The sequence below is a fragment of the Solea senegalensis genome, linkage group LG1 (genome assembly GCF_019176455.1).
Source record: "Solea senegalensis isolate Sse05_10M linkage group LG1, IFAPA_SoseM_1, whole genome shotgun sequence".
Classification (NCBI taxonomy): domain Eukaryota; kingdom Metazoa; phylum Chordata; class Actinopteri; order Pleuronectiformes; family Soleidae; genus Solea; species Solea senegalensis.
The window spans coordinates 32,081,292-32,104,382 of record NC_058021.1 but is presented as its reverse complement, the minus strand read 5'-3'; the positions used below and the strand labels follow the sequence as shown (position 1 = coordinate 32,104,382).

At 40.2% G+C, this 23,091-nt stretch overlaps 1 protein-coding gene across 2 annotated transcripts in view; it reads left to right on the top strand.

Annotated features, from left to right (window-relative positions):
* cnksr2a (connector enhancer of kinase suppressor of Ras 2a) overlaps positions 1-23,091 on the top strand; it is a 69,027-nt gene that overhangs the window by 35,013 nt on the left and 10,923 nt on the right. Inside the window, exons 12-24 of one of the 2 annotated variants that reach the window (XM_044035761.1) lie at positions 440-529; positions 1,372-1,586; positions 4,945-4,996; positions 8,067-8,242; positions 9,745-9,818; positions 9,903-9,974; positions 10,686-10,753; positions 10,929-11,026; positions 12,074-12,292; positions 13,109-13,250; positions 13,530-13,754; positions 14,520-14,707; positions 18,944-22,985. In XM_044035761.1, coding sequence (XP_043891696.1) covers positions 440-529; positions 1,372-1,586; positions 4,945-4,996; positions 8,067-8,242; positions 9,745-9,818; positions 9,903-9,974; positions 10,686-10,753; positions 10,929-11,026; positions 12,074-12,292; positions 13,109-13,250; positions 13,530-13,754; positions 14,520-14,707; positions 18,944-19,144 — 1,820 coding nt within the window. In that variant the 3' untranslated portion in view covers positions 19,145-22,985. Of the gene's footprint in view, positions 1-439; positions 530-1,371; positions 1,587-4,944; positions 4,997-8,066; positions 8,243-9,744; positions 9,819-9,902; positions 9,975-10,685; positions 10,754-10,928; positions 11,027-12,073; positions 12,293-13,108; positions 13,251-13,529; positions 13,755-14,519; positions 14,708-18,943; positions 22,986-23,091 lie in introns of those variants that run through there. The other variant, XM_044035769.1, reaches the window with a different exon arrangement.

Below are 23,091 nucleotides of genomic sequence, written 5' to 3'. Positions count from 1 at the left end.
TTCCATGAAAGAAAAATAATGAAACATTGCAATGTGTGAAAGTGGGGACACTGGGGAAGAAAATATTTTTGGATTTATTCTGCAAGGGAAGCAAAGGATTAAGTGTTTTCCCCAGACTCCAGCTCCTCAACCTTCTACCAAGGCGGCTTTTTGTTGTAATGAGTGTTGTTGTCTTATTTTGTTGCTGTTTTTTTTAGAAAAATCCTGTTAACAAACAAACCAATGAACAGACACGGATGGAAACATAAATGTGATATGAGCAAATGAACTGCTCGTGTGTAAAATGAGAACCTGTTGCGCGTGGAATATGAAACAGATTTCTTTTTTACGTCGTGTTCAAGATTCATCGGCTTCAGGTTCTGTGTCTCTGACGATTTCATACATTTACATTAATTTACATATTAAATTTCGAGTCGTGTGTGTGTGTGTGTGTGTGTAGGCAGGCTGAGGCCCATCTCTATGCCTGTGGAGTGCAACTGGGTGGGCGACTATGAAGACCCAGCCAAGCTTAACAGAGATAGTCGCAGAGGTGAGTGTTTTGTGTGTGGGTGTGCGTGCACGTGTGTGTGTGTGTGTGTGTGTGTTAAACGTCCCCATCTCTCTGCATTACGACCACATCAATGTGTGAGGACATCAGTTTCGCCTCCATCTCTCTCCCTCTCTCTCTCTATTTTCTTTTACTCTCTCCCTGTGACGCCAATCACAGAGAAATTAAATAAGTGGGGACTTGAGAGTGAAGAAAGGTGGACTAATGAATGAAATGAAAGACAAGAAATGAACAGATGTGATGGGAAGAGAGGCAAGTGGAGGTAGAGGAGGAAATGAGATAGGAGAGAGAGAAACAAACGACAACAAGAAAAAAATAAGATAAAGAAATAACTATTCCCACTGACCTCCACCTGAATCACTCACACAGTTGCCATGGCAACGCTGACAGCAGCTCCTCGGTGTCTCACTCTCCTCTGGCCGCTGCCTAGCAACCAGGGGACGACAGGAGGGTTGAGGGAGAGAGAGAGAGAGAGAGAGTTAGAGAAACCTGGGTTTTCTCCTTGTCTCTGGAAAAAAGTTCATTTAAAAAAGATGGATTTTAGTGATTTTCTAAGATCATAATAAATCAAACTGTGCGACATGGATCTAATAAAGTTAGCAAGTATGCATGCAGGTGCTACGATATCTGATACGCACTGAATTCTAGGTGACAACACAAGTTATCGGCTGTGATGCACATTCATTTACCTCATAAGCTAGCAATGTCATTAGCTACATCATCAACTGCGACACAAGTTAGCACCAGTGGTAAAGAGATTTTTTGAACAGGTTTATTGAAGTTGAATTTGATGTATTTGCGATATCTTTAACTTTTTGTCACAGAAGCGACGCTCATGCATTACGTGCCAATGCCCGCTGGCGACGAGAGGAACCCATCGGACGACTACTCCTCCCACACGGCTCGTCCAGGTAAACGATCCAACGACACGGCCAAGCGTGCCAAGAGGCGGAGCCACCACAGCCAAAGCCCCTCCCACTACGTCCTGCAGAACAACCAGAGGGATTCTCCGCCCAGAGACCCGGCCTCCATCTATCACGTAATTCAAGTTTTTCTTTGTCCTTTAAAGGTCACTATGCAGCATTTATTACAATACCATTTCAGACTCACAATCATCAGCTCTTTTTTGTTTACTCTTGTGGTTCTACAAAGAAACACATCTATTATTACTTATTTTTAGTCATTCTACATTTATTTATTAAAGCAGAAGTCCTCTTCCGAGGTTGATTTTCCACTAATCTAATCACTATGACTCTGAAGCTGCTAAATTAGATTAGAAGTCCCACATAGTTCTGCTTTAAATGTTTAGAGCATTGCAATTCACACTATTTTACTCTTATGTTTCACTAAAACAACTTGCAATTATCATTTCACAATTGATGTGACTGAGTCTGATACTTATTCCTGAGTTTTTCTCTAAACCCTCTGGGCTCAGGTTCTAGATTCTCCAGTTGATGCAAATCAGTTAAGAGGACGACTATTCAGGTCAAAGCTTTACAAGACAATCGCACTTCAGTGATACACCTTATCAGGGAGATAACCAGATAAATGATCTCGTCATCACAGGGGAAACAAGCCTTGTTATCTCGGTATAACAACATTCATTTATCTTATCACGAGACAAGAGGCTGTTGTTCCGTGATATTTCACCGTTGTGATCACTGAGGTCTGCTGAAAGATCTCTTTTTGCGATGCTTAGGTCGAGATAAACTTGCCTGTTTTTAAATCTCGACTAAAAACCCACTTCTTCTCCTTGGTGTTCCCTGACCATGTTTAAGAGCTGGCAATTTTATGTACATGTATGTATGTATATATATATATATATATATGTGTGTGTATGTATATGTATATGTATATATATACATATACATATACATATACATAATACAGTATAGTATATGTGTATATATATATATATAAGTATAGCAAAAACATCATCAAGTTAGCAACGTCATTAGCTACATTATCAACCTTTATTTTTATTGTTTATTGACTTTGTTTCTGTGTTTTATTGGTTTTATATTACGTTTTTAATTGTTTTGTTGTTTATGTTTACTTTTAGTTTAGATCATTTCATATCCTGTTTGTTTCATGTACATATTTGTGCAATGTACAGCACTTTGGTTTAAATGTGCTATAGAAATACATTTGGATTGGGTTGGATAACAGGATGATTATTCTGTTATTCTCGAGATAACAGAAATCTGTATGAGTAGAAATGACATTGAAAACTTCCTGTAGATCAAAATTAAAAGGAAAAAGTCCCCTGACGTCTCCTCGGTCTCCTCCTCGGAGCAAAACCCTTTTCTAATTTGTTTCCAGACTGAATATTACAGTCGGGACCACCGAGACGTCATGTTTGAGCTTTTTTAGTCCCGATGAAATGTCGCTGCTGTGACGTGCGATGTGAGCCAGTGTCGACTTGTTATTACCCTCCTGTCACTTCCATGACACGTGTCCGCCCGGCCTGTCCGTCTGAGCTCGCCGCTCTGCGCTCCGCACCGTCACTGTGGCCGACAGTGACCTTATACATCTTGACAGCATCTCTTTGCAAATGAAACATGTTTGCTTGCCTGTGTGTGTGTGTGTGTGTATGTGTGTTTGCCTTGCTGCGATGGCAGATGGCGTGTCAGCGGGTGTGGGCGGGCCCATATCATCGGTCATGCTGAGCGTGGGGCTGTGATTGGCCCCGGTCCAGGCCTCCGACATGTGTAAATGTAGTGCCATCAAAGCATGTCTTCTGCCCCCCCTGCGTGACCTGTCGATGGAGGTCAAGTCTTAAAAAGACGGGATGCTGTCAAAACGAGGGAGGAGAGGGAGAAACGTGAGGTGAAGACAGAAGTGTCACATCTGAAGCCGCAGACATGAAACGCTTTCCATAATCACGTTCATGATGTCTGTGGGGATTAAAGCTGCAGTAGGCGATCTCTCTCTCTCTGCCAGATACTAACACATTTTTATTGTGTTCATTATGTCCAACTGTCAGGACTGCGTTGCTTTTTTATCACTTGTTCAGATTCATCCTAGACGCTAAAAGCACAGTGAGAAGTGTCAGTTGTACGTAGTCACGCTGGTATAATGTCAACATCATCGTCAGCGGATCTTTTTCTCGGTCTATTTCTTGCTCAGAAGTGCGTGCGTCATGTGTGGAAGAAACAGGCATGACGCCAAAAACTCAAATGTAGAAGTGTCTCACGCATGTTTCACGTGTGCAGAGTGAACACATCGATGGAACACAATAGATATACATTCGCACTGAAAGGCTACTATGGAATTATTGATCAATAACTTCAGAAAGGTATTGGTTGACATTCAGTTGACATTCAGTTATAAGGTCTTGGCCTCACTGTATTTAAAATGCCTTTATTATTAACATTTATTAAAAATGTACAACATTTCCTGGAAACTTCTATAATCTATGTTTTATAAATTAACAATTCTGAATCTATGAATTACTAAAATACCATTCTGTTTTTGATCCTTCATATGTTATCCATGTGTGTAATTTTACTGCTAAAAACTAAAAATAATGCATAATTGGATGAGAGAAAATGAGAAAATAGTTGGAGTTTGTTTGTGTTTGTTTATCGCCCTCACTGCCGCTGAAAAACACACGTCTTTGACAAAATATGCGACTTTATGGTAAATGAAACTGATCAATAAGCTGATCTACGTAGAAAACAACAATCTATTAATGTCCCTTAAAGTCTTTGTCATTATAATTAACACTAAGTTGCATACACAGCTCAATTTAAGCAAATTATGATGAAAGTTTCCAGGAAACCATTTACCATACTGTGGCCGTAAACTTCTCCTGCATGATGCTTCCAAACCTGCCTTTGAATCCTATGTTTTTAAGTTTTCTTTCATATCAAAGTGAAGCAGTGATGAGTGAGGAGACATCCACGTGTGCACCAGAGATGGGATCGGCTAATGAAACATTTGACATATTTTTAATGTCGCTGAAGTGTAAATAAATAAAGAACACGTCAGGTTTTGACTCGATGGCACCGCACTGTAGAGAGAAGTCATTTGCCCTTTAATCTCGAAGGCTTTAGGACTTTTATTTCCCTCACCTTTCCTCCATCACCTGGATGTGGCTGTGTGCCACTAACGCCCCCTCTCCCTCTGTCCTCCTGTCCCTCTGGTCTATGTTTAGAGGTGTGAGGAGAGACGCTACAGTCGTCCAACGAGGTCGATGTTTCCGTCCACTGATACGCGGGAGGAGGAGATAATGAGAGACAGAGTTTGTGCCTTTCGCTCCCTCTCCCGAGATCTGTCATCTTTTATATCCCAGGATTCTTTGCAGCAAAAGCAAATGCCACTGATTCATCCTGACAGCCTGCTCTCTCTCCATTTTCCTCCTTCTCTCTTCTCTCCATCCTCTCTTTTTTTAGACATACCAGCAGTCGTCCTCTCTGCAGTCCAAGACCAGAAAGAAGAATAAAGGTAAGCTGGAAACAAACTAGCCACATGTTCGGTTCAGCGGTAGCTAGAAATTTTGGCCTCCACGGCCTGTTGCTCACCAGCTGTGGTCACTCACATTTTCACTCTCTTGGCGACGAACAACTACAGGACACTGTGTGAAAGTAGCAGAACAGCAGCTGCTGCCTCCTGAAAAACAAAACTGCAATTATAACTAGAAAATTCTGCAGCAGAAACTTTGATAGTGCCTGCTTCTTGGTGCCAGTGTTGCAGGACTTCAGTTGGTTAGGGAGTAATCAGTGGAGTAACATTTGGGTGAAATAAACCTTTAGTCAAAGTAGCATTTTTCTAACTGTCCAAAACCAGTGAAAAACAGAGAAAGCAAGTGTGTTTTAAAGTTGTTCTGTTTCAAGAACGGTTAATGATCAAGATAAAAAATGGAGGCTTTCCGGATCGCCCACGTTTAAATTTGTGAAATATGGGTGTCAATTGACAGAGAAACTATAGTTTTAAAATCACCCTCTTCTTCACTTTAAAAAAACCAGAAACACTTCAAATCTGAGTTTTAACATGGGAGTCAATGGGAGATTTGACCAGAACTCTGCGCTTTTAGGTGATTTTAAGAAAAACCTCAGGTCATGTGAAAGTGAAAACAACACACAGGGTTAGACAACAACCATAGCAATGTTTTTATGTAAACATTGTCTGTGTAGGTTGGAAATTGTGGGCAGGAGATTTTTGTGATTATTTTCATGAACCTCAGCTAGAGTGTGCCACTCTAACGGGCGCAATACACACTCATTATAAAATCTGAACTGAACTTAAACTGCATTTGTTTAAAAACCATAATATGTATCAAAACTTTGATTTGGGTGAGAAAAGTCTTAAGTCTTGTGACCCGTTCAAAGTTTCAACCACGTCTCTACGTTAAAGTATGACAACACTGTGAGGCTCCAAAATGGGCTGAGTTAAAATAGTCTTTTTTCGTCCGTTTTCCATTTGTGTGTATGTCGAAATGTGTTTTGTGATTTTTATCACCATGGTTACTCGAAATGCTTAGAAACGTCTTAGCACACCATTCCCGATTAAACCGCACATTTTGATGTAGGACATTTTCTCAAAGTACTCCTTACTACTGGAGTACTCGATTTCTATTGCTAAACAGGCCCGCTAATTATAATAATTGAACCATATTTGTGACAGAGTTGATGATTTCCAGATGAATTTCCATTAAATAATTGACCCAAATACACTAATATCTATTATTCCTTCACTAAATAAATCTTTTAACAAACCCCATTGCTTTGAAATTGCCAGTGTTTTCGTTTGTCGGTACAGATTTGCATTTTTTATCGCATTTTTGTGATCTGTTAATGACTAGTATCAGTGCACAGCAATGCATTATAAAGACTTTTACCAACTAGTGCAGCACCCATTCAATATGTTCCTATTTTCTTTTGTTTTTGTTTATTTTTAAATCAACATCTCTTGCATTTCTCATCCAAACTGCGTCAAAGTCACCTCTGCACACACACTGGTGTCCTGAGTACGGCACCTGCCAAGTTTGAATCCTATGTTTAACACACAGACAGATGTTCCTTGCATTTATAGATCGATATTAATCCTATTCAGTCCCTTGATCTTTCAAAAAGTCTGGATATGTATTGAGAATTTATCATCAGTATTAGGGGGAAAATAATGAATATAGTCATTATTAGTCAATGTGTTAAATGACTCACAAAGTGCTCATCATAATTTTCTGTCCACCTCCCAAACATGTTCATTTACCTGTTCAACAGAAATAAGCACAATTTCAGAAGCTGGAACCAGCAGATATTTTGTACTTTTGTTAACATAAATAAATTACACAGTATATAGAAGCACTCAGCCTTTTATTCTTATTAATTTCACCTGGTGAAAAATGCTAATTTAAAGCTTCCCCCCTCCGTACCAATCTGCAGCTGCTGCGAGTTTATCCCGCCGCCGCTATTATTTATCCGACTCGTCTCAGGAAAAAAATCATCTTGTTGTCTTGGACAAAACATCTCTCCTCCCCCCCCCCCGTGTTGTGCAGAGAAGCCAAATTATCATCACACATCATGCTCATTTCACCGATAGTGTCTGGTGAATGCCATGACTCGGCATTTCCAGGGCCTTATTACTGAGACAAAACACATTTCTGTGTTGTCCCATTTTTTAAAACCCTAATAATGACCTACTTCTTAACATATTCCCCTTCTCCTCGCCTTGTTTTTTTTTTTCCCTTTTCCAACCTAATTTCTTTGCCTCTTCACCGAAAACATGTTGGATGTGATTAGTTTCTTTCGCTCGTTTCGCCATCTGCTCGTCGTGAGAAACGCTGAAAGCTTTAGCTCCATCTGCACACAGCTCGTTTGTTTACCGCGGGCAAACCAAAGTTTTTAACGGCGGCATCAAAGATTCATCGACTCTTTAAACACTTTCTCAAACAGGTGATGAAATATTACCTGTTTGCTCCCCCACCCCGAAGCCATAAGCTCAAATTGGTGATAGTATCAGTTTATTGTCTGGGAGGGAGCTGCTGCACAAACATTTGAGTTATCACCGTTTGTGGTGCACTATCTGCAGAGACTCTTTTGCATGTTTGAGCTGTAACGTTGTGTCTTACACTGTGGAAGGAGGTTATTTTTCTTTACTCTACACTGCACTTTCCATAGCCAGAGAAGTAAGTGGAATATTGAATTTCCTCTCCCCCTATCGTTCAAGGTTTTTTTTTTTCCTTTTTTCTGATACAGCACAAATAAAGTTTCTCTGTGGTCCTCAACTGGGAGCCAAGTATTCTCAGTAATCTCTAATGAGCAAGGAGGAAGACAAAAAATATGATGCAGGGCTTTTGTGCCCAGAGGAAAAATCTCATTTTTACCTTGCTCTTGCTGCAGTGCAGCGGAGTTCTGTCACACAACTCTCACCCAAGATTTACTGGAACATTAGGGGTGTTTTTATTTACACCCACCACGACAGAAGGGCTTAAATTGAGCTGTTACGAGTGGCTCTAATGCTCTGCTCTCCTCTCTGTGTTTTTCTGATTTATAACCTCCGCTCTGTGTCGTTGCAGGGCGAGGTCTGGCCTCGCTGAGTCGGAGGCGTGTGTCCTGCAAGGCGCTCGGCAGGGGAGACTGCGAGGGCTGGCTGTGGAGGAAGAGGGACGCGAAGGGTTACTTTTCGCAGAAGTGGAAGAAGTACTGGTTTGTCCTGAAGGACAACTGCCTGTACTGGTACATCAACGAGGAGGTGAGTCTGAAGGCCTCGTTTCGCGGGCCGTTAACGTGCACCTTTGGTGGTCAGATCAACCGTGGATGGCTTGAAGTATGTCATTTACACTTTAGAATCAAGTGTCATGGCCACACGCAACATCAAGTGACGCGTCAAAAGATGACAATGTCACTTCAAGGCTTTACAGTTGAAGTTACCAAGAGTATTTATTGAGGAATTATAAAGTTTAGGGGAGGCTGTGGTCAGAGCAATTCAGAGCGATTCCCCTAAGATGCTGAAATTCAAATTGAATCCCTCAGGGCTGAACTACTGAAACAACTCCTAAAAGCTAATGTCAATGCTTACCATCATTTGCGGAAGTTTTAATTGCTAATGTTACCTTTAAAAAAAGTCCAAGGCCTTTTCTCAGTATACTTCTCTGTGCTTATATACTCATGTACTTGCAAAACGGCATCAGCCTCAATCCAAGTACTGTTCCAATTCACATGTATGCGAGCAGCGAGTACAGTTCTCATACCCGGGAGTGTCCTCACTTCGCCCCTTTTTTACCAAGTATACATCAGGTGGTGATTTGAGCGTACTTGGGGAAAGCCATGTATCATACATAAGTACCCAAGTACACCCTTGCATACTTGGGTATTGAGAAACGGCCCAAGTTTCCCCTTGGCAACAACTAAGCGAACGTTAAAGTTAAGCAGCTGGCCTACATTTTACACCTCGTGCATATAGTGAATCGGTTGCTGAACTGCCGAATTTAGCCCTTTGTCCAGTGTCGTATCTTGGGGAATTTTTTAAACCATATCTGGATGAATAGATGGGGCTGTGGGCAAAAAGCAAGGTGGTTGACAAGAGCATTTGAAAACATATAAACCTAAATCTTAACTTCAAGTTTGGGGACAAAATTCTCCCATGGCCCATCTGTGGGTCCCAAGCCAGTGTTTGACACTAAATGGGACCATAGTTTTATTGAAGATCTGAAACTCCTCATGACAGTGATATCACTGAGATTTAAAATTGAGGCAAAAGTCGGATAATCGTCCCAAAGAAACTTACATTAAAACGAGTGGAGTCGACCCCCCAGTGGCCAGTTAAGATAATACACATTTCTGCGTTATTATTCCTTTTCTTGTTGATTTATGCCAGAAATTAAAGAACACATTACAAAAGGCTTCGTTTCTTGTTCCAGGAAAACTGCAAAAAGATGTTTTATGCTCTTTTATTAGATTTTAATTGGCAAAATTGTATTCTTATTTTTGCCTTAAAAGCCAATCCTTCTGCTGATGGCCAATTTAAGTTGTTGCTTTCTGAAGATTGGAAAATCATATTTTTGTGGAAAAGCTGAGACCTTGTTTGAATTTGGACCCTGACAGAAAATAGGGAGGTCGTGAGTACAAAGATGTCACAAGGATTACCCCTTATTTATATGCTAATCAGAATCAACATCTTTCACCCTTAATTTCCCTGTAGCTTTTTTATTTATTTTTTGTCTTTTCCCTTAATTTCCCCTCATTACTGTCCAGGACGAGAAGGCGGAGGGATTTGTCAGTCTGCCAGAGTTCAAGATCGACCGGGCCAATGAATGTCGCAAGAAGTAGTAAGCACCAAAAAATACCCTCATGTATGAATGTTTTCCCAGCAGCAAAAATAAAAAAAATAACCCTCCCATGTTTTTCTCTAGTGCTTTCAAAGCGTGTCACCCCAAGGTCAAGAGTTTCTACTTTGCAGCAGATGGAGTGGACGACATGAACAGGTGAAGCTTGTTTTTTTCTAAACAAGGACAGTGAGAGATAAAAACTCCCAGCTGTGTGTAGCAACCAGAGCACATTTTTGTGTACCATTTTCCCAGAGCAGCCGCAAAAATAAATATGATTTGATAGTAAAACAGGAGGCCAGTTTGTGTAAATATACTATATATATATATATATATATATATATATATATATATATATATACACATATATACATATATGTATATATACATATATATATACATATATATATATAATCACATTTAAGCAGCAGAAACAATCATGAAAAAAGCTTCAAACCTATTAATCGATCGATTATCAACATAGTTGACGATTAATTTAGTAATTGAGTAATTGTTTCAGCTCTAGAAGAAAAACTTCACAAATCTGGTTTATAACACTTTTAGTGTGGTCATTTTTAGTTATTTTCAAGCCCTAGTAGAATAATACATCAGAATTCTACTCAAATACTGTTGACTTAATTAATTAATTGTACTTTTCTAATATGAAGTATACAATGTATGGTCATTTAAAAGAAAGGAGTCAATTGATTGAATTAAATAATCATAATTTCAATAAATGAATGCATTTTGCCTCAATGCACTGTCAATATAATGCAGTTTCAGTCACAATATCTCAATTTTATCTATTTATTTATTAGTTTTCATTAGAAAATTTACATTTCACAAATGTAAATGTCTGAACTCCCTTAGATGGCTGAGTCGACTCAACATGGCCGCCGTGGGCTATGCTGAGCGCGAGCGGATGCGCCAGGAGCAGGGTGAGGCATATATACTATGCTATATATACTGCTGTACATATGTACTCTCACTGTATCCGTGCTGTCATTACTGCAGTGCATTTACTTTGTGCCTCCTTATTTATTTTAGGATACGTGAATGATGTGGTCGTGTTTCTGACAGTATGAATGTATGTGTTGTCTTTTTTTCTCCCAGATTACTGGAGCGAGAGCGAACATGAGGATGACACCACCTCCAGCCCCAAACAGGACAGCCCCCCACCTCCATACGATACCTACCCACGGCCTCCATCAGTGAGTCACACACTCACACACACGTTTACATACACTGTTTTTCGACGTCAACTAACAGTGGACTTCTGTTTCTTGTTATTTTTACATAATAAAAATAGAATAGAAATGTTTCATTTAAGGAATTTTAAAAATATATTACCTTAAATGTGCTTTTTATTATTGTTATCATTGGATGTCTCCTATTAGCGTGGAGCTCCCCTGTTAGTGACGACCAAGGTTGTTATTAACAGTTTAGGATTTTGCATTTAATTTTCATTAAGTTTAGTTTTAATTTGTTTTCAGAGCAGCTTTGCTAGTTTTTATTAGGGCCCGAGCATGAATGCTTGATACCAGTGCGTTGCTCAAGGGCTCTATGGCGCCCCCTAAGGTGAAAACCCAGCCAAAATTTAGTTCCACCATATTTCCCAAACTCGTTGAGAAGATGTTACAGCCCAAGACGAACAAAAAAGTCGATCACAACCAACAATGATTTAAATTCCAAGCTCACAGTCCCAATTTATGTAGTGTCCTGTTGCTCCTCCAGGACACAAAATGTGGCGAGAAGTCAGTACAATCGAATTAAACATTAGATACCCCTCTTGTTTAACAAAGAAATAAAAGATGGTACTCAAAATAGTACAATTAAGAAGTTCTGGATGTGTGTACTGGACAGTACTGGACCCTTTCAAGCGTTGATGCTCGCATAAAGCACGTACTGTGCTCAGACAGAAGAAATCTAGCTCAATTTCTTCGTCATGGTCCATTTTATCAGCTAAAATTATTGCCAATTAAGTCCACGGGGAGTGGTAAGGGCGACATTTGCTGTAATTGATGCTAAAATTGGCCCCAGAACTGGCTGTTCTACATTTAGTGTCTTTTCTTAGGGGGCATTTTCTCAATTTAGGAGGAAGTGAAACAATAACAGTCATTACAGCAGGACTCGAGGTCATTGTAGAACCTACTTTGGTGTTTTGTCTTTTCCTCAAACACACACTCGTCCACTCCTTTAAGACCAATTACAGGTCATCAGTTGATCATGTGCCCACTGTTTTCCCCCCTCTTTGTCAGATGAGTGCCTACTTGGAAGGACGGACCACTCGGCTGTCTTCCACGGAGACGTCTCGCTCACGCTCTTCCCAGGAGGACTTCCTGTGCGGGGAGCCACCCGCAGTGTCCGCTGAGCCGCAGTACCACCCGGGTCCTCTCGGGGGAGGCACCACACACAGTGGGAGGAAACCAGGGGGCAGCAGCAGCAGCGACGTGCAGTACAGATGTGATGCTATAGAGGTGCGTCACAAGGTTTCCGTTCATTAAAAGTAGTTTTTAATCCAGTAAATAAAATGTTTACACTGGTGATAAGAAGATTATGTAAGCATTGCTTTGTCTGACATAGAAATGTAGCAAAACAATCTCAGGCTTTTATTCTGGTGCTTCCAGTTACCAACTGTGTGAATTTACATATTTGTTAAATATTGAGTTTCCCCCAGTACATTTATATTTAACATTTACATTTGGATGAACAATTTTTTACACTTTTTTTTAACATTCATTGACGCTAAATGTGGCAAAATGTTGATGTTATTTTTTCGCTTCAGGCAATTTACAAATGCCACGTCACAGTTAGCATGCAGTTTGTCCCAGTGTCTAGCTACTCCTATGGTCATTTTTGCTCCTTTATCTGTGTTAGTTTTATCTCAGAGTAGCTCTTTTGCTAACTGTTTTGCATATACTTTTTCCCAATGTCATTTTAGATCGATCCCTAGCTGTAGCACATAGTTTGTCCTAGGTTCATTCTAGCACCATTAACAGCTGTTAGCATGCAGTTAGTCCTATAGTCATATTAACTCTCTTGCTAGCTGTTAGCATGTAGTTAGTCCCAGCATCATTTTAGCTCTATTGCTAGCTGCTAGCATGTAGTGTGTCCTAGGGTTGTTTTAGCCTTGCTTGCTTGCTATTGTTATTCCAACACTGTTGTGGTGTGTAATGAATATTTCAGTTACTATTTTGTTATCGCTATTATTATAATAAACATTATTATAATTGGTTGTAGTTGTAGTAGCAGTAGTACTAGAAGTAGTAAGTAAACCATATTGTTTCCTGCAGTATCGTTCCAGTCCTGCTGGGGGCAGCAGTGAGACAGGGTCCCCAGGCCGCTCTTCGTCCTCTCAGAGACGTTCTTGGCAGGACCTGATTGAGACGCCGCTGACTGAGGCCGGGCTGCACTATTTACAAACTGGACCGTTAGGTAATGTCCTGTTTGACCCAGAAGCTTCATGAATATAACCTGGTGTTTATCAGGATTTTTAATCGTCCAATAAAATGAATTTTTAAAAAAATGTATACAGTATATATTTTTAACATAGAGGGCTTCAAGTGGTTGTTACTGATAGATATTGGTAGATTTCTTGGTTTTAATTGTCATTACTTATTGGCATAATGTATCTGTTCATGTAATGTTAATTCTCTTCTGTAGTCATAGAAAATAAACAACACATTGAATAATATAATGTCTCCATTGTTCCAGAGGACGCAGTCTTTGTTGAACCTGGTCCCGGCGGTGGGAGTATGATGGCCGGAGCCGTGTACACTCTCCCCGCACAAAGGAATGTCCCGTTGCCTATGGCGATGCAGAGGCTGATTCCTATGGCAACCCAGGGAGGGAAACCCCGCAGCTTCACGCTGCCAAGAGACAGCAACCTCCACACACTCCTCACACCCCCTGCGAAAGAGGAGCACCAAACACGCAACGGTGAGTTCACTCAGAATCACGGAGGAAAAAAAACCTGAGCGCGTACAAGAGCAGAAAGCACACACACACACAGATAATTCCTTTGTTGTGTTACATATGTGTGTGGGTGTGTGGGATGTCAGGTGAAAGCAGTGAGTGTCTCTCCCTGAGTGACAGCCTCTTGAGATGGAGAAAAAAAAGGAGAAGGATATTTTAAGGTGAAGACGTTGACGTCAGTACATGTTCCAGAAATGAAAAACGCTCTCAGGCAAGCACACGCATTTACATTTAAATCGTCATCACAATCGTAGGAATTAGTAGACTGACACACACATACTCACACACTCCAGTCATACACTGAGCTAATGAGGCTAATGAGACAAGGGGGCACGCTGGTTGCCATGGTGAGCCGTGGCAGTGCACGGAAGTGACCGGCTGGAATTATAAACAAGATGAATTCATGTCATCGGGTGATTAAGTCTAAGTCGAAGCAGAAAAAAGTTTATAAATAGAAAAAAGTGTGTCAAGTCAGTCAAGCGAAACATTATTAAATAAATAAATAAAGTGAGGAGAGAGGAGAGGAGAGGAGAGAGGACATCCCTGGGGCAGGAAAAACAGAACAGGATTTTACCATCATTAGACATTTCTGTGTGTCTAAAATCATTATCCTCAGTGTTGGCATGTGTGCTGCTGTCCTCATGTGGTCACTCTGCGATATAACAAAGAATTAACCTTAGAATTCACACTTACTGTATGTGAATGAATGTATGAATGACTGTGTTGAAGGTGGCAGTGAAGGAGCGTCCCTCGGCGACTTGTTCCGCGCCTGCGAGCAGGGCGGCGTATGCCCCTTGGGCCGCGCGTCGGAGGCCAAAGGTCAGACGGAGTTCAGGCAGTCGTTCCTCCGACGGGCCGCCGACCCTCAACTCAACGACCGCCTGCACCGCCTCCGCATTCTGACCTCCACCCTAAAGGTTGGTTCACTCACACACTCTTAAGCGATATTTACCGCGACGTTGTGGTCGTAATATCGCTCTGAATAGATCGGAACGTCCACCCCATGGTTGACCAGAGTGCTTTACCGATTGAAAAGCACAGCAACATAAAAGGTGTAAAACACAAAATCCATAAAAATAGAAGTATAATAGTGACATTATACAATAGTAAAATGGTGAAAACTAGATGGAAGTGCCCGGGTTGGTTATTTTTATCCTGAAGTGAAGGCCAAAGAGAAAAGTAGGGTCTTGATGGCCTGATTGCCCGTGAAAAGCAATGTTTTTGAAATACTCTGTAAAGAGCTGGAAACTGGCGGTAATTGCGTTGCACTCGTCTCACAATTTCGTGTTACTTGCGTTCCTGCACGACTTCTTCAACCGACAGTGATGATAGAGCAGAGAGGAGCACAAAGGACACTGAAGATGGACTCATGGTCTCTGTCATTCTCACATTAAGACACTTTATACCTAATATAGACATGACATGCCACAGGTATATAAATATGCACACAAAAACATACAACAGACACTCAAACGTAACAAAAAAGGCTCTCAAAGACTGGGTCAGGACCCACACGTGGGTCGCAGGAGATTTTAAACAAAAACAAAATCTGCAGAATTTCCCCTAACTATGAGAAGCGATTGTGTTATTAATATTGTTTAAACATTTAACGACAGACATGTGGTCATCATGGGTGTTACAGTTTTCAAATTGCAGTACACGTTTACACGTTTCTAGGCCAACGTCTTCAATGGCTGGCGCGAGAGTACATCATCCATTTCCTACAAGGTTTTATACATTTTTCTTGTTCAACCCTGAGAACGAGAAAGTGAAAGTCGATTTCATTCACCAATCCTCGCCTATTGGGCTTTTGTTGGAGGGTTGACTTGCAGCGAGTTCCAAGTCATTTGCAACTCCATTTGCGAGTTGTGGCTTTTTAATTATCCGTCTTTGTGTCCAAACCCAAGGTTGAGTCTTGACACAAATACTTTGAATGTAACATTTTGTCTGTGCAAAGCGAAACGACCCGGGGCATCTCTTTTATGACTCAAACACTGTAGGCTGAGAGAGCACAGGTTTACCTTTACCTTCATGGTACAGCACAGCATGTACTCGCACTGCAGCAGTGTATCCGCCTTAAAGCTGCAGTCGCAAGTATTGCCTGAAAAGAAAGTCGATTGTGGAGTTTATTAAATTACTAACATTTTCTCTAGATGACTCTCCATGTTCTCTGAGTTTTACAGACGTTGGCGTCCATGTTGTTACGTCACTGAGGCCTTAGCTTAAACTTTTACATCTCTATAATTCTCTGCCAACGTTGACAGCTCTTTAATTTCCATTGATTGTCTGACTGTCTGCTCCACTCTGTCCTTTGGTGCATAATTATCACCCTCTCTCTTTTACAGAATATTCTGTAATAATTGAACAATAATGCCAAAAACCTCCTGCCTACTGTACCTTTTATTTCATTTAAAATGGGCCCCGAAAAGTCACTCATTTGCAACACACAAGTACAAATGCAGCCGATTCTGATGTCTGACACTGAACCTTTCACATATTCCAGCGTGTGTCGTGTCATATATATACTCGTGTTCATGAACCTTCACGCCTTCATTTCACTGTGTACGAGGGCTCACCTTGAATGACGCATTCCCACTTTATGGAGCTTGGTGTGAGTCACTGTTCATAATCTGAACATCACGTACTGTATGCACACACACTCACACACACACACACGCAGATGCTGGAGAATGTCTCTGTTTTGTTAGTCGTAGTGGTGTCATCTGTCTTTGGTCTGTCTCCTTGGTTTTTGTTGTTGTGAGTCGTTTTTCTATGGAGCTTTGTCACGCAGCCATCTGTGGCTTTGTGCTGTACGAGCTGTGTGGTTACAGTATGTTCTCAGGCTGTGGCTGTCGTTTCTCTCTCGTTGCTCTCTGGAGTTTGTATCTCTGTTGTCGCCATCTCCTCTTCCTCTGCGGACGTGGACGGGGAAGGTTTCTGTCGAGGGCGTGGGGTGGTAGTCGGTGTGTTCTTTGTCGTCTCTCTTTCTGGAAGGATCTGTGGCTTTGGTTTCCTCGTCTCTGTTGGTACAAGTTTGGTGGAGGAGCTTCAGTGTTTGTTCCTTGTCTGGCGTTTCTTGCACCGAGGAATACACTGAGTTTCAATTAGATTTTTGATTAAATCACATCGTGAGGCCACACTGCAGACAACAAAGTCAAGCCTTCAAGAAAGTTACATTAACACACCTAGAGCATCAAAATGTGTTCATAAAAATTAAGGTATAAAAACTGTATATATTTTTTTAATTATTATTATTTTTATTGTTTTAAACCAGCATCAGTCCTTGCCATACATAAATTGTCAAGTTTTCGTCATGATGCGCCTTCATTTTGTTGCCTATAAAAACTCAGTAAATTATTTATTTTCAATGTACTTCATGCAAACAAATTATGTTTGCTTTGATTATTGCAGCCTGGTTTAAAATGTGAAAGATTAGCAGAAACATTTGTTCATATGCATTATTCATTTCATAAAATACTTGTGTTAACACACCTAGAGCACCAAAATGTGCTCATAGAAAAAATGAAGCAATACAAATTGTATAAATGATTTTTTATCAGATATTATACATTATCATCATATATCAAACATTAATTCATTTAAAAAAAGTTTTAACCCTTGCCATTAGTGTTAAAATAGTGATTTTGTATGGTTTCAATGAGGACATTTGTACTCCACAATACTAATATATGAATGAATTTTATACATCAGAAACGGATGATTACACAGGTCATAAAATACATCTACTTTATGCTTGATTTGATGTAATTATTTTACATGTAATCACTATAATATGATAGGATTAGGGTTAGTTTTGATATATAATTAATATATAATCAGTACATTGTGACTGATGGTTGATGAGGTCGAGGGCTTCAGCGTCTCAGGCTGTGCCTTGACTGTCAGGATGAATTGAGCCTTAAACAAATGACACATTGTGTTTACCTGTAATTGCAACATTTTTGTCAGTTGGTGTGTTAGTGTGAGTATTTTAGTTAGTGTTGTTTACAATTGACTAAAAATAGAAAATATATGAAAAAAATTGAGAACACTCAAAAATGTCATAAACTTAGCATACATTTTTAATAATATGCATGGAAAAAGGATAAAATATTCTAGAAATTTAAAGCACAAAACATAAAAATATGTCAGGGTGACGTGTTTAAAGGTTCATTGCTTTATTTTTTTTTTTTTAGGCAAACAGGTGATTTATCTCCACTGGTTGCTGTGGAAACAAAAAACCCACCTGCGTATTCTTCTTCATGCATCAAATCTGAACTAAAACAATGGGCTGCAGTCGAAAACAACAAGTGGAGAAGTGTCTCCAAATCTGCAGTTTCTCTGTCGCAGACAATTGATCCAATAACTATGTGACATTGACAGGAAAGAATTAAATATTAATCTGCTTTAAGAAATAGATTAATACATTATTGACAATATTATAACACGTTTTAACCCGAAATGCTTCGTGTGACAATAATTAGCTGACTTTATTATATATAAAATAATATATACCATTGTTTCAGATGTGAAATCAACATTTCATTCTCTTGTAGTCAAGATAAAATCTAATCACATGGTAATGATTTAAAAAAAGACGTATTAAAGCCATAAACCAGAACAAATTGAGACATTAGGAGTGCAGTTACAAGAGATAAAACAGTATCCCAGATTATACGGTGTTTTATTGCAGCATTTCGGCATCTACAAATGATAATAAACATTTAGATATGCCAGTTGAATTCAGGTCAATTTAATGCAAAACCTTATGATTTGATTAGGAAGAAATAATTTCATTTAAGTTGAAAATTGTAAGTTTGTCAGTTTTGGTGAGGGTGTACTTTACCTTTTGTATTAAAACACTTACAGATTAATTATTCACTTATTTTTGCCATTAACTTGAGAAAAATTGAACAAATAATCAAGATTTTTGTGTCTGTGACTCTGATGTAAAATCTCACTGAACTCGGTGTATCGCCCTCACCATGTGTGTCTTGTGCTTTTCTTGTGTCTCTGTTAGTAGTTAAGAAAACAAATTAATCAATTAATTAACATAAAAAGTGACACCATCCCCTCCCTGCCAAACCTCCTCCCTCCCCCTGCCAACCCTCCCCGCCTCCTCCTGCCCCTCCTGTGTTTCTGCATCCCCATAGGACAGGGAGGGGGAGCTAGCGCTGATTGACAGGCTGTTGGCCAATCCCCAGCTGTCGTCGGCTGAGTTCCAGGAGTGGAAGCGAGCCTATCAGGAGCTGTTCTCGCAGGAGCCTCAGAACTCCGCCGCCGAGTCCGAGCCGGGCCCGCCACTGACCCCCTCGCTCTCTCACACGCACTCCTACATCGAGACCCATGTCTGACACGTAAATCACAGAGAGACACCCATTGCCATGGTTTACGATAAGCCGAGGTCTTTCTTGCGTCAGTGACTGAATGTGAGGACGAGTTGATTCTTATACCTATGACTTTCAGCGGGCCGAGACGTTCGAGTGCAATACGGCGGCTTTCTATGTGTGGACGCCTCGGGTCACATTCTGACAAGAGGGCGGTTCACAACGACTCTTAAAGCATTAAGTGTTTGCTTTTTACACTCTTTACCTTACTCTACATGGATTAAAGGGATTGACAGAAGAGTTGAACCTGACGTGTCTCCGCGAGCTGCCATTTTCACCCGTTTGTCATGCCATGTTTCTACAGACTGCACAGTGTCTTGTCGCGTCCTCTCGAGCCTTATACTTGATGTATATATGATGATATTTTCTGTACAGTGAGTGTTACTGCAGATTAACAATTAGCATTGTTTTGTTTTTGTTTTAGAGACTTTTATTTATGATGGTATTGGTTGAAATATGTATTACTGCTGGGCTGGACCTGGAGCATGCACACTCAACAAGGACCCATTTAACCTTTCTCCAGTGTTCCCTTAAACCTTCCCTTATTTCAGTGTTGGCCGACTAATGTATGTACCAATGTGTTTTATCTTGTCCTATGTGGTAGCCTGGCTAAAGCATCTCAATCTCATATGAGTCTGGAAAGGGTGTTGTCAGTCCGTGTATCATTTGTTCATTCATTGAAGTTACTAGACCTGAAAGTTGTGAGTTAAGTAAAGTTAGAAAGATATTCACAGATTCAAATGTCCACGATCAATAACATTTAAACGGACTATTGTTGAAACACTTGCAAGACCTATTTTGAATCATAGCAACGTTGACAACAACAGCCGAATCGAAAGACAGCTGCTCTTTTTGATGGCAGCCATGTATACAACAGCTGCTAGACGTCGTTTCTTGGTCGTCATCGTCGTGTTAGGCCCACCTCTAGTGTGCCAGGAGTTTGCAAGTGGTTCCCTTTTTTTTTTAGGAGATTCTGAAGTTGGCCAAAAACGGCGTTCCTTGCCAGATGCATCCGCAAGAGCAAAATCCAATATTTGGCACACTCAGCTGGGTTCACGCAGGCCTTCCTACTGTATGTGAGCACAAAAACCACAAATCATCATGACATTTCCACTCAAAGTACCAAAATAGAGACATCTTACTCACAGCTAAGTTTAAAAACACTCTGAAAGGTGTGGATTATGTGGGGGATTGTGGATTATGCGGGGGGTTGTGTATCCCGACGCATGAGTAAAGACGCTCATGTGTACAATATTGCAAGATTTTTAGGTAATAAGGTTGGAAAACTATCTGAAATATCCTTGCTTAAGGAAAACTGAACACTGGAGTAAGGTTAAAGGAACAATCCACCCTAAGAACATTTAACAACTGCCAATATTGCATTTAGGAGCCCATGATGTGGTACAGAATGATACCCGATGATGGCTTTGAATGATTCATGTGTTGCCAAACTGCTTTGTGGAACCATTGCTTTGCTTTGCAAGTGCCGTGTGTGTGGCAGGAAATCCCGTCAAAAAGCACAGTTCACAGTTCATTATCTCAATTGTGCCTGCATTGTGATCCGATCTCACCATGCAAATGAGTTAAATTGGCAGTTGGGAAGCTTGTCAGCAAACAAAAGCACACGCCAGGTCAAGCGAAGCGTGATTTACATTGTATTTAAATCACTTAAATTGTTTGTTTTTTTAAATGACAAACTGTGAAGAGAGAGTGGCCGGCAAGGGTTTGCTACCACTGTTGGCTCAAGCTCAAAGGATAAGGTGAAGTTAGTTTGTGGCAAAATATGCTTGGTTCACCTGCTGCTTATCACAGAACCAGCCAGAGCAGCTCTGTTTGTCATCCAAACACAGTCAGCAGGTTAATGAGAACTCCAAGTGAGACCTAGCGCTCCATTCAGGGTCAGAATTGTCGGGTGATTCACATCATGTCCCATGATACTGCTACCATGATGAAGCAATTCTCCATTATTCTGCCATCAACTCCTATTTTTTAGCCAGTGCAACAGTGACAGGGACTGTTTCTCAGTACCCAAGTAAGCAAGGATGTACTTGCATATGACTGTACCCGCCAAGTACAGGAGTACACAAGTACGATCATTGCAATTGGAACAGTAGCATTCTAACTTGCTCTGCTGTTTGAATTTCAGATGGCACCAATCGCTTAAGCTTCATTACCGCCACCGAGTGCTGATAACAAACCACATTTTTGAATTTCAAAAAAGAAATGCATTCTTGGATACAGGACTCTCCCCAAGTACGCTGAAGTCACCACCCGATGCATACTTGATAAAGCAGGCGAACGCAAGTACAGAGAAGTACATGCATATTGAGAAACGGCCAAGTTTTAGCTAACTTCCTTCGAAGGAAAGCCTCTTTGTGGAGTTTTGGATCCTGATTGGACAAAATGTTTTGCCAATATTAGGAAAGTTTCCCAGCTCACTCCAGTAATAGCTAGTTGGAATATAGAGTGCTATTTGACATATATTTTAACAAAAGTGCTATCTTTTAAACTATCATTTATGTGACCTTGAGGATCATGAACATTAAGATTGTGGGTAAATTTTGCGGGAAATCTCTCCAAAGCACCATATTTTTTAATTACAAGCACTAGCAAGAAATCCAGGGGAAAAATCCAGGGGAAAAGCTGCTTATTTTCAGCTCATTATGGTAGAGTTATGGTATTCTTACCATCTAATAATCTAAAAATAGCAGAGTACTTAGCTGACAGAGCATAAAACCGGTCTCCAAAACATGTACCCGCCTAAATATAGCCATGTTTCTGTTGCTGTTGTCTTTTTCTTCTGTGTACTGGCGTCTTCTGTCATTTGGATTGGCAACTGCAGCACACACACAGATTTCTATTGCATTATCTGGGTGTATTAGTCCAACTTTGGTACAATTTCAGTCAGACTTAACAGGTTTACGTGTATTTTTAAAGTCTAGTTTTAACTGGACTAAGAATAATTTAATGTAAATGTGCTGATTAGGACTTCCTGCTGTGATAAAATCCAAACCTCAATCTCAATTTAAAAGATGAGATTCACACAAGACATCACCTAGAAAGGAGAAGCTAGGTCCCTGCACTTTGCCTCAGGCTCCATTTCGGTTTAGTTTTTCTCCCACTTTCATCTTCTGTGGCTTTAATGGGCAACATCATCCTAACCACAACACCTGAGCCTCCTGTCACCATGGCAACCAAAACTATAAGAGAGGTGGTCAAGCTGATCTGGTCATCATGGAAAAGCCACCTGGAAAAAATAGATGCTTTCATGAAGAGGGTTTTCATGGATTATATATTGACGATAACAGTGTACAGGTTTTCATGGGTGGACTTTTCCTGTCCTGCATGCAACATAGATAATATAACGACAGGTTTCCATAGGAACTGCAATACAGATCTAATGAAAACATATATCAGTTTGTTTATTTGTATGCTGCTGCACAAGACGCTGCACATAACTATTAAAAAGCAATCATGAACAGACAAAAGCACACTAACACAGTTTGAATGTTCTCTCTCTGCTGCTGCCTGTGGTTGATTTGTAGTTACTTGTCTTTGCTGTAGATCAAGGCAATATTTTTTTCTGTTTATTTGTATTTGAAATCTCTAGATACAGTATAGATCTCTCTCTCTCTCTTTGTAGAATATTAATTCAATGTATTGGGTGATAATTCAATCAGTTTTTTTCTGAAGAGACTCAATGAGTAATAAAGATTGTTTAATGTTATTAAAGCTATAAATTATGCTTAAAAAACAACCAGTATTTATTTTATGTGATCTATCTGCGTTTACTGTCTGAAGAAGAAGAGGGTGGATCAATAAAGTTTGGTCATTTGAATTAAGGTGTTTTTTTCGGGGTTATTTGGACGGGATGACAGCTTTGATTACAGTAAAAACAATATTTGGACAATTAG